The 14,928-nt window shown below is 38.4% G+C and overlaps 3 protein-coding genes across 6 annotated transcripts; 1 reads left to right on the forward strand and 2 right to left on the reverse strand.

Annotated features, from left to right (window-relative positions):
- Window positions 1-24: 24 nt before the first annotated feature.
- Window positions 25-1,029, reverse strand: LOC132195962 (RING-box protein 1A). 2 transcript variants are annotated; one of them, XM_059618290.1, is made up of 5 exons: window positions 770-1,029; window positions 685-712; window positions 466-587; window positions 319-404; window positions 25-173 (listed from the first exon to the last, which is right to left on the reverse strand). In XM_059618290.1, exons 1-5 carry the CDS (start codon window positions 911-913, stop codon window positions 161-163), a joined length of 393 nt encoding a protein of 130 aa, XP_059474273.1. In that variant the 5' UTR covers window positions 914-1,029; the 3' UTR covers window positions 25-160. The 2 variants fall into 2 exon arrangements, with proteins under 2 accessions (XP_059474273.1, XP_059474274.1); XM_059618291.1 differs by having other exon boundaries at window positions 821-1,025.
- A 455-nt stretch (window positions 1,030-1,484) lies between these two features.
- LOC132195960 (uncharacterized) lies at window positions 1,485-9,699 on the forward strand. Its single transcript, XM_059618287.1, has 8 exons — window positions 1,485-1,600; window positions 1,998-2,103; window positions 2,443-2,503; window positions 2,800-2,931; window positions 2,987-3,114; window positions 3,361-3,534; window positions 8,600-8,714; window positions 8,982-9,699. The coding sequence occupies exons 1-8, from the start codon at window positions 1,500-1,502 to the stop codon at window positions 9,137-9,139; spliced, it is 975 nt and encodes a 324-aa protein (XP_059474270.1). The 5' UTR covers window positions 1,485-1,499; the 3' UTR covers window positions 9,140-9,699.
- Window positions 8,776-14,928, reverse strand: LOC132195959 (CREB-binding protein-like). 3 transcript variants are annotated; one of them, XM_059618285.1, is made up of 16 exons: window positions 14,856-14,921; window positions 14,554-14,706; window positions 14,401-14,490; window positions 13,604-13,772; window positions 13,125-13,390; window positions 12,648-12,947; window positions 12,500-12,583; window positions 12,358-12,441; window positions 12,204-12,297; window positions 11,692-11,903; window positions 11,545-11,630; window positions 11,400-11,486; window positions 11,131-11,346; window positions 10,688-11,081; window positions 9,945-10,205; window positions 8,776-9,888 (listed from the first exon to the last, which is right to left on the reverse strand). In XM_059618285.1, the coding sequence occupies exons 8-16, from the start codon at window positions 12,427-12,429 to the stop codon at window positions 9,706-9,708; spliced, it is 1,605 nt and encodes a 534-aa protein (XP_059474268.1). In that variant the 5' UTR covers window positions 12,430-12,441; window positions 12,500-12,583; window positions 12,648-12,947; window positions 13,125-13,390; window positions 13,604-13,772; window positions 14,401-14,490; window positions 14,554-14,706; window positions 14,856-14,921; the 3' UTR covers window positions 8,776-9,705. The 3 variants fall into 3 exon arrangements, with proteins under 3 accessions (XP_059474268.1, XP_059474269.1, XP_059474267.1); XM_059618286.1 differs by having other exon boundaries at window positions 13,641-13,772; window positions 14,554-14,928; XM_059618284.1 differs by having other exon boundaries at window positions 14,554-14,928.

A 14,928-nucleotide genomic window follows, 5' to 3' on the forward strand; every position in this document is an offset into this window, starting at 1 on the left:
CGGTGTTTTGAAAATAAAAACGTATTTTTACAGCACGAGCTTTTATGTATTGATTGGAAATCCTTCAACTTAAATTAAGAATATGCAAGAGTATAAATCAAAGTTTAATTTTTAGCGGACTTGGGACGAAGGCTCAGTCGTTCCGTTGCATCAGACACGCCTAGTGGCCGTACCTGCGAATTGGCAAAACACAAAATTAGTTGGTTTTTTGGAGCAAAATTATTTCCGGAGTTGAAAAAAAGCTCCAGATTTAAGATACTAAAAGATCTGTGGACTAATTGTAAAAAAAATGCAGCCTAATTAGGAAATTTTGATTACTTTTGGAATTCCCACTCTCGGTTGTCGAGGGGACACACCTGCCGAGTCTTGAGCCACCTCGAGATGCAGTGGAAGTGGAAGGCGTGCTGCAAAAATCAACGCTATTAGTTTCAAAATTCATAAAAAGAAAATTCCAATTTGACTGACGTTGCAGACGCCCCAGGCGACGGTGCACTCCTCGCTGGTGGCCGAGGCCTGGTTGGCCTGGCACTCGATGCACAGGTCCATGATGTGGTTGCGGCAGATGGCGCAGTTGTCCACCACGATGTCTGCAAAATCATTCCGAAATTAACATTTGCAAATGAGGGATGAATAAAAATATTAAGGTAGAATTTTTATTGGGCAAATATAATTAAGGTCACTCACCCCAAGCCCACAAGGCCACGGCGTTCCACTGAAACATCAAGAAGCGGAATTAGCACCAAATTAGGAAAAGATTGGTTTGGCGAACCCGAAGATGGTTCGGAAATGGGAGAGAGCGTGATGAGTTGCGAATTCGCACCTTTTTGACCTCGAAACGCTTCTTCTCGCCCCTGGAGCTGCTGGAAGTGGGCATTTCGATCTCCTCCTCGTCCACGTCCATGTTCGAAGCCATTTCGAGTCAAAGTCGGCCCAGCAAATCCCAAAATTCGACTGAATTCGCGACGAGAAGCGACTTTTGTTTACGAAAATTTGGGAAGCAAGCGAGAAAGCGAAACAAAAGAAGATCGATTTTATAACAATGGCCGCCGGCGATTCAAAATTAACGCGGGAAACCGGCGTGCTTTGGCAATTCCACTGCCAGCAAGAAAACGCTGTCATGTTTGTTTGGCAGATTTTTTTTTGTTCACTTCAACCACTGCACTGATTTTAAAATAGCGACGGAAATTTATTTGCTGTGTTAAAAATTGAAGGTTTATTGTATTTCATTTAATTGAAGTATTTTTAAAATAGTTGGTAGATTTTTGCGTTTACTTTTTAATTGGATATATTAAACCTTGAAATAATGCGATTTATAACCAGAGATGAAAATAAGACGTTTCAGGTTTGAACATCTTGCCAAAATAAGCGTTTAATCAATTCAACGCCAAACTAGCGACTGGGGTCATAGTAAGTTAAGTGATGGCAGCGGATAAAAAAAATAGCTTCCGCTATGTGGCACAAAGCACATAGATGGAGGTCGAAATTGAATATAAAAGAGGATGTCGGCGTGGGAGGCCTTCTGGATATTTGCGCAGGGTTTGCTCCTCACTCTCGCGATCCCCGACACACCAACTCGAGCTCTCTCCATAGTAATTTTCAAGTAAGTTCGTTCATTCTTGCTTAATTTAAAGAAATTGATTAAATATTTTATTTAACAAAATGAGATTTTTTTATGATCTTTCATGAATGAAAATTGTTTTTATTTTTTAATAAATAATTAAGTTCCTGGCATTCACATGAACCAGAGGAATAAAAAGTCTTTGAATTAATTTTTTAGGAACACACTCTAGAAAATTGAAGCCTTCAGTAAAAATTCAAGATATCGTGTTGTGGAAATCGGGGAAATTAAAATTACTTGTTTGAATATTTGAAGTTCAACTAAGGCTCTCATAATATAAATTTCTGTCATCTCCGGAAAGCCTTTTTTGCAATGAGAATTTTCTCTCATATGAATCTATTTATGCATATTTCAATCAAAGGGAATATTTCTTTTGCAGCAAATATTCGCATTCGAAGGTGAAAATGGAGATTAGAAGTTGGATTTGGATTTTCGCCATCTGCACTTTTTCAGGCGCTGCCGAGTCTGAAGAAAATCCATGGGCGGTATTGAGACTTCCGCAAAAACATAATTTTAAAAAATTGAATTTATTTTTTTCATACATACTGACGCCACTCGCCGTTTAATATCTTCTTTAATCTGAAATTAAGATTTCTAGACTTTTGAAGGGCGATCGATTTGATTTGAGAAGCTTGCCATGAGAGTAGTTTCTTTAATTTTCACACAAAAATTATCCAGCTGGAAATAATGTTATGTAATTGGAAAAGGAATAATACTAAGAAGAATTTTCTGAAAAACTTCATCAAATGATTCTAAAATCAACACGAATTTTATAAATTATTTAAAAAAAAACTCCATAACGTATTGTTTGGAATTATATGCAGGAAATAAACTCAACAGACTGCTGGAATTACGGAAGAAATCGATCAATTTTTGAAGCTCCAGGTTCGCAAATTTCAATTTTTCTTTCCTTTAATTTATTTTAATTAAATGACGTTCTTAAATTAAAAGCTTAATTGTGCATTATGTCAAATGATAAAAGTGTTTGGAATTTTTTTCTCCTTAATTTCAATGTAAACGTATTAAGTTTAATTGATGTATCATTGAACTTTTTGATCAAAATTACTTTTATGTTAAAAAGCGACCAGATTGCCATTAATGAATCAGGATTTTATATGTTTGATTTTTCGTCTGTTATCTTTTGAAATTTTAAAATCGACCTCTAAATTATCAAATTTAAGGCGTTCAAAATTGGAATGACTGCGGCCGCTGGAACGAAAGTGGAATCGCCCCGTGGATTGTTGTACTCAGAACTGCAGACGATGGCGATTTTGTGCGTTCTGTTCTTGTGTCCGACCAAACAATAATTTCGTGTAAGCATAAATTACTTTGCTTTGGAAATTAATTTTACCAAAGAATTAATCACAGTTGGATGGAGGGACACGTTAAACGCTGAACTGAAATCAGGAAAAGAAATTAAATTTTACGCAGGACAGTGTGAAGATGAAAAAGATGGACAAAAATGCTTTTGGAAAAGAAGTTTGCAGAGCAAAAAGGTGATTTTTTTATTCAATAACTACAATTAAAGTTAAATATTTAAGAATTCAACATTTTCTTCCACATGAAGAAGCTAAATTTTGTGTAAAAAAAACTTCTGCACTCGATGAAATTTTATACAAAAATTACAAAATTAGTATAAAATGCAGTAACATTTAATTTAATTTTAATTAAAGGTTAAATAGTTTAAATAATTAATACTAGCGCGGAACGAGTTCGTTTGACAAAATTACTCTAATTTTTAGGTTTTGGACGTAAAGAAGGTGAATGTGAAGTACGGGAGTTTTTTTCACGGGCCGATCTTTGTTTGGCGGATTGAAAAAGTCGAATTCACACCGAGTTTGCAGCCGGCATGTTTGTGGAATAAAGACAACAAGAAAGACGAACAAGAAAATTTTCATTTCTACGATTATCTAAATGTACGTATTGTCGTGACTCTCGACAGGACTTTTCCCCGAAGTTCTCACTTGCGCAGAGCTGGAGACTTTCCCGGACTCGAACGTGCTTCTTAATTAATTAATTGACTTAACTTGGCGGCCTCATGGAAATTGGCTTTAATTCTAATTGGCCTTTAATGCTTTTACTCTTTTATCTTTGTGCTCTAACTAAAAAGGGTTAATTGATATTTCAAGTAAACAAGTTAATTAACAATAACAAATAAAGTGATGGTTTATTCTTAAAACTAAACAATAATTGGCCAAACTAATGCGGAATTACTATTAGATTTAATATTCAAATGCTGAGTTTTAAGGTTCGGACTGAATTAGTGAACGGATTAAGCTGATTTAAAAGGATATTCAGTTCGGAATTTATCTAGCGTGGGCGCCAAGCAATACCTTTTAAAGCGGGAAGGGAAACCATTACAACCACACTCAGTCGAGTCCAGGAAGCGTCTGCTTGGGCACTCAGGTGGCGCCCTGAGCGCGGCGGTCGTAGTTCTTGGTGGTGGCGTGGCGCGCGGGGCGGGAACTTAAGGGTTGTGCTCAGCTTTGGTTAATATACTAAATGGCCTTAACGCGCGCGGTTACATAATTATAAGATTTGTACAATTAAAGTTCTTCTTCTGCAATACAATAATTAAAGGTCCCTGTGGTTACACCACAGACTGCCTCCCGACAAATTTGAGTCACGCCCTCGTGACTCGTAACTTCTTTGTCCTCCCGGGTCCTCGGCAGGGTCAGTCTGGGGCGCAAGGTTGACAGCATTCGAACAAGCTGCGCAAGTGCTCTCGAGGGCCGAGGGCGTCCGAGACAATGGGGTTGTTATCGGGTCCCTCAGACAGGCTTGCGCTCCGCTGCAGGTTCTCAGGGTGGTGAGAATTGGTTCTCAGCGCGCGCGTCATCCAGGTTGCCCTCAAATCAGCAACTCGGCATCTGTGACCTTTGCTCTCTGTTCGGACAGATTCATAGACAAATATGTTTCGCAAACAGTGAACTTACATTTTAATTACAATTTTCGAAAATTTTAAATTTTGTTCCTTAATTAACATATTATTAATTTATAATTGCCACTTTTGGTATTTTAAAACCAATTTTTTTTTTTAAATTAATTTCTTAAATTACAAATTTAATTTATCCGTAAAATTAACATGATTTTTAACATTTTAATCTTAAGAAAATTTGGCACGAAATTGCTCACACTGGATTAAATAGCTAAAAAGCAGCATGAATGAAGGTGGTAAGCAACCCGCGCTACATTTGTGCGAGCGTTTTCTTTCTTCCTCATCTTCTTGCCTGCTCGCTCCTGCGGGAGGCGTGACGTCACGCACAGGGCAGCGAACAGCGGTGCGGTGGAGGGAGGAGGAAAGGTACCAAAACAAAACATAAACAAATTGGCGATGAGAGAACTGCACTCGTCGATGCGGCGATGATTTTCGACACGATTTTGCTTGCCGACAGTGCCGACGAATGTAGGAGGTGAGCTTGAACTATTCGCACATATAATTATTCTAACATTTTGACAACAATTTTAAAACACAGCTTAGATTTAAGTGTCGCGATTTGTAAGCACTCTTATCTCACAACGTAAACATAATTTCAAAACACAATTCTTATTTTAAATTTTCTCTACTTTTCTAATTTATGCTGGCCTAACTTAATTCCTTGCATTTAAAGTTAAACATAATCATTGAAATCATAATACTGTCCTCCTTAAATTAAAATTACAAAACACAATTTTACACAATCAATTCTCAAATTTTTTCTGGACAAAATTCAACTGTGTTACATTTAACAATCTTGTTTTCCTTTTTAACTTGTAACTTTTTGACATTTTATATCTTAAATCTTAATTATAATTGGGGAAATTCTAACTTTTGCTGTGGCTCATTTGCTTTTAAAACATTTTATCATTTCACAAAATATTTAATTAATTTTCATTTACTTTTAAAATTCACTTTCTTAATTTTAATTACATTCTTGCCTTAAAATTAAAAATTCACACATACTAATTTTCACATTCTTTCAGGATATCTCTTGCTCGTCAAGAAGCTTTTACGGCCTCCCGACAAGACTCTTGCGTCGGTCTTCTCTTCTGGTGGGATGAGATGACTCTACTTGGACCTTGGGGTTGCTCGAGGTTGGCATCCAAGCACACTGGAGCCTTTCTTTGGTTTCCGATGGAGGGAGCCCATCGAGTTGCTCGGCAGTGGCGGACATTCACGACAAGCTTGACGAAGGCTAAGAGGTGAGTGAGGCTGCACCATTGTTGCCTCTCAAAGCCCTCTGGATTGGACATCTCTTGGCCGGGTGCCCTCGGGCTGAGCAGAATGTGCACTTTTGCTCGGGGCACCGGCCAAAGCGATGTCCTTTCCTGGAACACAGCTGGCAAGGCACGTTTGGGCAGTTCCTCGCCATGTGTCCCTTCTGTTTACACTTGTGACATTTCTTTTCTTGCAGGCTTTCCTTGGTTGCTGGAGGGTGGCCGTTGGTGATCGGCAGTGTAGCTCCCACCGTGGAGCCACACACGGAGGTGATGGTCGCACTCGGAGGCTGAACGGGGCAGACTGACGGTGCTGCTGGATTGCTCTGCCACATATTGGACGTCACCACACTGCTGGTGGTTTGCATGAGAGTGCTCTGGTGGTTGGGGGCACCAAAGACAGCATCCTTCAGCTGGCGAATGTATCCCAAGAGCTGCTGCTGCTGCTGCAATTTTTCATCCTCAGCTGCTTGAGCTTGCTCCTCACGCTCACGCCGGAGCTTGGTTCGCCGCAAGAAGTGCTCTTGATTTTCTGCAATTTCCCTCATGCTGGAAAGGTGATTTGAATTTGAATAAACAATTGCTTGCTGAAACTCGGTGCGGAGCCCCTCAAAGAATCGGTGCTTCAGTTCCTCCTCCAGGAAGAACCGTCGTGTTTCCTCCTTGTACTTGGTTCGTTCGAGCAGGGCACTGAGGAGCACCTCCCCTGCATTGACAAGTCGGCGGTAGAACTGGACGACTGACTCATTGCTGCCTTGTTCCAGGCCATCAAACGCATCTTTGGCCTCGGAGTAGCTGGGTGGCTGCTCAAACTCGGACGCCAACGCCTTCTTCAGGTCTTGGAGTGAGAGGGCGTCCAAGTTGAGCTTGCTGGCGAACCGGAACACGTCGCCTTCAGTGTTGCTGACAGCAAGGCGGACAAGCTCTGCATCTCGGGTGTTTGGAAAGGCGATTTTCACCCGCTCAACACTGTGGATGAAGTTCTTCAAGGACAGGCTGCCATCTGCTTTGTAGATGCCAATCAACTGGTAGACATGAGCTCGAATGGCGATGGACTGTGGGTCTTCTGGTTGGATATCTCTGTTGACCAACTCGGACGAGGTGAGAGGTTCCATGGTCAAATTGGTGAGTACAATATTACAAAATTTCTTAAATTTATTCGCTTATTTATAAAAATTGAGCCACAACAATAAAATTTAGCAATGGACCATTTTATTTGTTTCTTTGTAAAAAAAATTCTCTCAATTAGAGGATTATCACCCAATCTCTAATTTAACTTTTCGCGTTTTTAACCCAACTTTGCTGATTACTTTTAACTTTCAATTTCCGAGTTCCTTTTTGGCATGAAGTGCACCTTTGCAAAACGCCCTTAAGGCTGATATTTACAAAAAGCACTCTACCCAATTAAATAATAGGATCCATTACAACTTAAAAGAGATACCTTAAATTAACAGCTCTGCGTTTTTCTTGGTCGCGCTCTACAGCAGTGTGCCTGTGTTTTCCCGTGAACAAAATCGGCAAGGTGCTTCTTAAGGCGCTCTCCTTCCGTCAGCCTCTTTTAACTTTCGGTGCACCTCGATCCAGCGGTCGCTTCTTGTCGATGGCACCAGGCTTGTCACGGTCGGTCTCGGATCCTCAGAACTTCGGCGAAAACAGGGTACGGGAGAGTACCGTGCTCTCTGGGCTGGCCAGGGTGCGCGGGACGTTCCAAAGGGTGCGTTAATTTGGAAAAAAAACACACCCCACCCACCTGACACCAAATCTGTCGTGACTCTCGACAGGACTTTTCCCCGAAGTTCTCACTTGCGCAGAGCTGGAGACTTTCCCGGACTCGAACGTGCTTCTTAATTAATTAATTGACTTAACTTGGCGGCCTCATGGAAATTGGCTTTAATTCTAATTGGCCTTTAATGCTTTTACTCTTTTATCTTTGTGCTCTAACTAAAAAGGGTTAAATTGATATTTCAAGTAAACAAGTTAATTAACAATAACAAATAAAGTGATGGTTTATTCTTAAAACTAAACAATAATTGGCCAAACTAATGCGGAATTACTATTAGATTTAATATTCAAATGCTGAGTTTTAAGGTTCGGACTGAATTAGTGAACGGATTAAGCTGATTTAAAAGGATATTCAGTTCGGAATTTATCTAGCGTGGGCGCCAAGCAATACCTTTTAAAGCGGGAAGGGAAACCATTACAACCACACTCAGTCGAGTCCAGGAAGCGTCTGCTTGGGCACTCAGGTGGCGCCCTGAGCGCGGCGGTCGTAGTTCTTGGTGGTGGCGTGGCGCGCGGGGCGGGAACTTAAGGGTTGTGCTCAGCTTTGGTTAATATACTAAATGGCCTTAACGCGCGCGGTTACATAATTATAAGATTTGTACAATTAAAGTTCTTCTTCTGCAATACAATAATTAAAGGTCCCTGTGGTTACACCACACGTATATGATTGACATTTTTCTTCTCTCTAATTGAAATAAACGAAATAAAAATTAATTGCTATAAATTTGAATTTCATCAAGCTTTGGCGGTGACGTTAATTTTGTAATTTTTTGTTTTTGACATTATTAAAGTTATAAAACCGAAATTAAGATATCAGAGGAATAAATTGTGGTGAAATTCATAATTTAAATTTGAGGCGTTCCATTTTTTTGACAAATTAATTCCATGTTAAATTTACATTATGCAGTGACAAATTTGTTTTGTTTTTCCAATCAGCTCTAATTGAATTCCACTTCCACATATTCTAAAAATAATTAATTATTTTCCTCCAAATTGATACAGGAAACAATGGGAAAATTAAATTATCTGCCGGAGCACGATTGTTACAGCGAGAAAAAGATCAGAAAAATGTACTGCGACCTGTACGGGAATTCAATCTGCACATCTCGCCCAGGACGTAAGTAAAACGATGAGTGAACTTTGCGAAATATAGAATTTTATTAAATTCAAATGCATTTTTTACATAGCTACTATTTGCCGCGTCTTTTGTTCTCAGCATAAATTTTGTTCCGTTTTTTTTTTAATCCCGAAATATTTTGTTAAAGAATTTATTAAATATAAATTTCTGAAAGAGCAATTGGGGCAATAATGCGGACATTTTAGTTAAAAAATCTGATTTTCTAAATATGAACAGGTATAAAAGTGCAAAAATGTTTTGTTTTAGTTAATTGGACGCAACAATTGTATTTGTTCGTTGGACGCGGTGGTCGATTCTATTTACGCGCACTGTTGGCCAGTCTTATTGACGACATTGCTCACAAATGGCTGGACTTGCTGCCGTGGACAAATGAAATCACCTCGGCCGCTGTCGATTTGCAATGAGCAAAAACTATGCTTATAAGACTGGCTTAAGAGAGGCCGCAAAAATCCAAAATACACAATTGTGTATTACAAGTTTTGAGTTATAAAACCATAATTTTAAGAAGACAATCAAATTATCTATATTGTCCAATTTCGTCTCTAGATTTATTTTATTTTTTAGCCCATTTCAACGGCGCGCACAAGCAATTTAAGAATGAGGCAAGAAGTAAAATATCAATATAAAGTTATCAGAAACAATAAATTTTAACATGTAAATAATGCTTAACAAAATAAGTGACACGTAACAAGATTATAAATATGCATTGGCACAATTGCGTGAATTTATAACAAAAGATATTTCACTTTCAACCTTGACTACGAACAAGTTGGTGTTGCAATTTGAACAAAGATGACAGGTCCAGCCAGCCACACAGAGGTGGTCCAAGAGTTGGGACAACACTGGAGTCCGGATTGCAAAAAAACATTATCTGATATATTGATAATTCTCTTTCTTTCATTCTACAATTGCATATTATGAGAACTACAAATGTTTGTGCACTTTGATAAAATGTTCAGAGAACTAGATTTTAAACATCACTAGTTTTCTTATTTCTTAAAAGCACTTCTTCGCGTAGAATAACCCATGTTGCGAATCTGGCTTCTGGCAAGGAGGAGAACCGAAGATTTCTGTCGATGCAGAAACCCAGGAAACCTTCCCGATCGGCCATCATACCAGAATACAATAAAAGTTCCGGTGGTTCTTTGATTGGCTGAAACAAGAACTCGAAATTAGTTCAAAAAGTATTCAGAAATTAATTTGAATTACCTGCACAATCTCGGCTTCTGGTATGGGGGTCAGATCCAAAACAAGAAATTTCTTTTTCCTCACTGCGCTAACAATCTTTAGCCATAGTTGCTCATTGTTGCTTGGTTGCAATTTCTGTCGTTTACTGCGGCTGCCACCAGACTTAATCTCTTTGTCTTTGGATAAAATATCCTCCATCAAGATTGGAAAACCATGGCCGTCAAAATAGGGCAACTGAGTAGGCGAGCTGATCTTCCTTTCCTGTATTTCCTCACAGACATTCTACGGAACAAAATCGGATATTTAATTAAAGTGTTATGTATGGTGGGTAAAAAAGATCAAAAAGATATATGCAATTAATTAAAAAGGCTCTGATTAATGCAAAAAATCTTCAACATTAATTAAGGGACATTAAAATTTTATGATGGTGCAAAGGTTGGATAGCTGAAAAATGTTTTTCTTAAATCTTTGTCCCTTTATAAGCAATTAAAAAATTATTATTAATTTTCTGAAACTCTGTTGAAATTTTTTCGGAAAATGAGACCACAGTATATTTAATTGAGAAGGTTCCAGTGGAAAAATATAAAATAAGTGCAAATAAAAATGTTGACAAAAATTTTTGATTCGAACGAATTATCCATCTTAATTTGTACCATCGTTTTCACTCTCCTTAAAACACAAATTTTATGAACAATTTTGAGCAAATTAAAATCTCTGAAAAAGCCAACTGTTATTTTAATAATGATTGGCAGGAATTCACAAACCTTCAGTCCTGGGTAACGCTTCTTATACCATTCCTCGAGCTTTTTCTGCGGGAGGACCCGTTGCTGAGGAGGATGCTTGTTGAAAATGTAATCAACACCCTCAATTGGGGGACAAGACCACAAGTGTATTTGCTCGACGCCCCTCTTTTCCGCGTCTTCAGCTTGTCCATTCAATATTATGTGGTAGAAGCGAGTTCTCAAGTTTCCAAGTTCTGAGAATTGAACCGTGTCCAAGTAGGATATGTACGCCTTGTTGCGGTTGGGTTCCGGACATTCAGAGCCGTACTCCTGCACATACATGCAGAAGAAAAGCACGTCGGCCTCTTCAGTCTCCAAGAATGCTACGATCACCTTCTGTGTGAAGGGAAACGAATCCGGAAATTTTCCTTTGTACCTGCAAAATAGTTTGAAGATAACTGCGATTTCCTCTCTCAATTAAATACCTTTCTTTCATTTCAGGCGAAACCAGACAGCTTTTGTCAGGGCTTGACAACTCTATTATTCGCACTTTGGCGGCTTCACGATTTTCTTCAGTGAGTAAATTGCTTACTCGCTGCTCCGTACGTCTGCACCAATCTTTGCTTTTGGGAAAAACGTCTTTCACTCTGAGCACAGTGCGCTGTACACCATTCTTCAGAAGACAGAAGCTGCATGTGAACCTACAAGAATGTCGATTCAAAGACCAATCTGTTAATTTTTACCGTCATCTTACCCATGTGGGATAATTTCCTCCACGTACAGCTCACAAATCGGGTGCTGTTTGTGGCCACATTCCGAGCATTTGATAAACTCATCAATTCTATTGGAATAAATTCAAAATTCTTTGCTCTATGATCATACAACAAAACACAACTCACATTTTAGGAATCTCATACTTTCGCCCACAGCAATAGCCAAGTTTTTTCATTGCCATGTCCATATCCTTTTTAACCGTTTCATAGAACTACAAAGAAATATAAATGAATAACTGCTTATAAACGGAAATAAGATAAAGATTTATTTACTTTTGTCAAATCCGATTTGGCTTTCCCCTTCTTTTTTGACAAAGCATTTTTGAACAAGTCATGGACATCATCTGTGAAGTGCCGCGGGTCTGGGCCGTACTCTCCGTTGTCGAGTTTTGACAAAATCTCATCAGACTCAGCATTTGATCGAGCATCTATAGAGTACTTTCGAATGTTGTCCAAAATCGGCCGTAGTAGTTGCTGCTGAACTTCTATAATAAGGAGATATGAAGAAAATTGAGACGATTGAACATAAAAACAAAATTTTGCATTCAAATTCACATGGAAGAATTTTGAATTAATTAAAAAATGTAAGGCGTGACAGTTAATATTGAGTGGTAAAAAATTCATCATCCATGGCATTTGTCCTGGGTCAACTAATTTGACAGGACTATAAATATAAATCAAAGGTTCCAGTAGGAGCAGAAGTATTATGCAATTCACATGGAGCAAAATTCAAAGATGGGCTTAACATATAGGCCCATTTTCAAATTAATAATTAACAAATGTACCTGTCTGATGAGGACAACTTGGCTCATTCTCAGTATCAAAAACCTTATGTGCCGGACTTTGTGCAATTTTGTTTGTTATGCATCTGGAGACCGCCTGAACAAATAGAAAATCAACATTATAATAAACTGAATATTGGTTAACTTGTAAATTTACGTATTGATCAATATTTGCAGGAAGGTCATTGACCGAGCCGCAATCAGATTGGGAAAACGGGTCAGCTTCCATCGGGCTGGCTGGCTGAGGAAATTAATTTGATTTTAGTCAAAACTCAGCTTGGAGAATATTCAAAACTTACATTCTCCTGAGAATCAGATTGATCGAGTGGATTTGCTTGTTGAGGATCATCGGTTTCCGAGATTTGTGAGTTGCCGTGCTCAAACTGGAAAACCAAAGTATAAATGCAAATTTCCATGCTTACTCCCGTTTGCTGGAATTGTATTTACCTGTTGATCATCATTTGAGGAAGAGGTGACCAAAGCAGACGCCGCGTTTTGAATTGGCAGCTTTTGAGCGGGCTAGCTTGCTCTCCTGACGTTTCTTTAATTTTTGGAAATAACCACTGGTCGGCATACAACCCTCTCCAAAAGGCCACTCAGTATTTAGATAATGGCATCTTTTGTAATTCTCCCAGATCGGCTTAAGCAGATCGCACTTGTCTTCATGTGACATGGTTCCGCCACCCTTCTCGTAAAACTTCGTTTCGACTTCTGGTGGTAGTTTTGGTGACGGTCCTCTGGGCCTCCCTGATAAAATTGTTAATGATTTACTTTTGGGTCAATTTAAAAAAGATACATTATTCATGCTCATTATGATATTATTGATACAATAATGGTCAAAAAGTCAACTAGAAAAATAATCTTTTGAAAACAAAAAATGAATTAAGGTTGTGCCTATTGATTTTCATTGCGCAGATCAATTACCTGATCCAGGAAGTTTGCCTCCCTTTTTCTTGTACCTCAGTACATGATTACTTAGTGTTTTTGGAGGAATTTTTACTCCATACTTCTGAAAGATGCCACGAACAGCTTCTGCTTGAGTTTTTTTGTCTCTAACCACCAACAAGACAGCTTTTAGCATATGTTTGCTAGAGTATTTTTTCTCAGTCCTCGATGATGCATTTCTACCACGAGAGTATTTTGTCCCCCCCATTTTCTGTTGATTCTGTCCACTTGTTTTTCCAACGAATCTACAAAAAATATCTTTATTAAATGTAAGTAATAAAGTGCACACAAAATTAAGTGCTGTTATTAATTTTTACTGGAAAATGAAGCCAATTTCTGCAGGCAGCCCCCTCCCAATCAAGAACTTAAATTTTTCATTGATTTTTGTTTCTAATAATTAAAATATTTGGAAATTGCTTTAAGTGTATCAAGAAACTTATGAAGAATTGATTAATTACGCGAGATTTCAACAATGACGACGGCAGAAGTTTTTACTCTTTATGTGGTCCACAATTTAATCGATGGTGCAAAAGCAAAATTTTCACGCTCCTGTGCTTGCTGTTTAACGAGAGACTTCAACAGTTTCTTTTTATTCTGATTTGTGGTAACACTTGTTTTTCTCGAATCCTGTAACAATTGAACATGAATTTTAATTGCAAAAAATTAAGGTTGCTAAGCATTTACTATCATTTTTTAAATGATTTTAACAATCATTTTCGGGCACAATTTAATCTTGTGTTTTTATAAAAACATTGAGGGCGATCCAAAAGCCTAACCTGGCCCAGGCTTACTTAGCCCCAGGCTAACTTAGCCCACCAGCAAAATCGAATGGCGGGTTAAATTAGCCCAGGCCAAGTCAAATTAGCCTGGGTCAAGTTAGCCTTTTGGATCGCCCTCAATAAACTTGGCCAAAAATTTGATTTGGGTCATATGCCTAGCTTGAGATGACTTTGAGGATGACAAAAGTGTAATCCTTATGAAATATTTCACGTTTCTGCGTGGAAATATTGAAAATATGCGCACTCTAGGTATAAAAGAGTCGGTATGTAAAAAAAAAAGTTGAGTAGCGCCTGCCAAATATTAGTGCGAAAATTTGGGCCATTTAAGTGATATCTTCGGCCATAATTGATTTTGCATGTAAGAAAAATATTTTTGGGTGGAGTTTTGTAATTGGTAGGATTGGTCAAGTATCACTGTATTCTGTGAAAACAGCGTTTTTCAATAGAACATGCCAAGTTACAGAAAATTAACTTACAAACTGCCTCATGAGGCAAAACAAAGCGGCACGGACGGCGCCGGAGGTTTGACGATCGCACCAAAAACTCGTGGCAACACGTAAATTCAACTAAAATGAGAAGAAAAATACTTCATTAGTAATTCGGGGTGTTTAATTATTTGCTCGTCTTACCGGAATATACAATTCGACGATGGGAATCAAGAAAATATTCAGAAACACGGCGTACGAAGCTGTCAGTCTGTCAGAGACGAACGAACTACGAAGAGGGAGCTTACTTACAACATGCACTGCTAGGGGCAGCACTAGAAGGTATCATTACACCACCTGGCGGTGAAAAACACAAGCATGCATTGGCACTTGAAATTGATTGATTGCAGCTAATCACAAAATTGTACAGCTTACATATGTCATCATGAAAATTTAAAAAATTTTAAAATATGTGTTTATAAAAAGAGCTAAATCAGCTAAATCACATTTTTGCCGCCAAAATTGGTTACATCACACATCACCATTATCACGTTGATTATCACCAAAAAATTCTCTGCT

Source organism: Neocloeon triangulifer, unplaced genomic scaffold (assembly GCF_031216515.1).
Source record: "Neocloeon triangulifer isolate White Clay Creek 2 clone unplaced genomic scaffold, ASM3121651v1 ptg000011l, whole genome shotgun sequence".
Classification (NCBI taxonomy): Eukaryota; Metazoa; Arthropoda; class Insecta; order Ephemeroptera; family Baetidae; genus Neocloeon; species Neocloeon triangulifer.

Bases quoted from the DNA above. Each gene is read 5' to 3' on its own strand.
- LOC132195962 (XM_059618290.1), bottom strand. From the start codon at position 913: ATGGCTTCGAACATGGACGTGGACGAGGAGGAGATCGAAATGCCCACT. The intron at 713-769 runs GTTCGCCAAACC...TTGATGTTTCAG, and splicing joins CATTTCCGAACCATCTTCGG to TGGAACGCCGTGGCCTTGTG. The intron at 588-684 runs GTGAGTGACCTT...ATGATTTTGCAG, and splicing joins CGTGGCCTTGTGGGCTTGGG to ACATCGTGGTGGACAACTGC.
- LOC132195960 (XM_059618287.1), top strand. From the start codon at position 1,500: ATGTCGGCGTGGGAGGCCTTCTGGATATTTGCGCAGGGTTTGCTCCTC. The intron at 2,504-2,799 runs GTTCGCAAATTT...ATCAAATTTAAG, and splicing joins ATCAATTTTTGAAGCTCCAG to GCGTTCAAAATTGGAATGAC. The intron at 2,932-2,986 runs GTAAGCATAAAT...AATTAATCACAG, and splicing joins CGACCAAACAATAATTTCGT to TTGGATGGAGGGACACGTTA.
- LOC132195959 (XM_059618286.1), bottom strand. From the start codon at position 12,429: ATGGAAGCTGACCCGTTTTCCCAATCTGATTGCGGCTCGGTCAATGAC. The intron at 12,298-12,357 runs GTAAATTTACAA...CTATTTGTTCAG, and splicing joins CTGCAAATATTGATCAATAC to GCGGTCTCCAGATGCATAAC. The intron at 11,347-11,399 runs GTAAGATGACGG...ACATTCTTGTAG, and splicing joins GAGGAAATTATCCCACATGG to GTTCACATGCAGCTTCTGTC.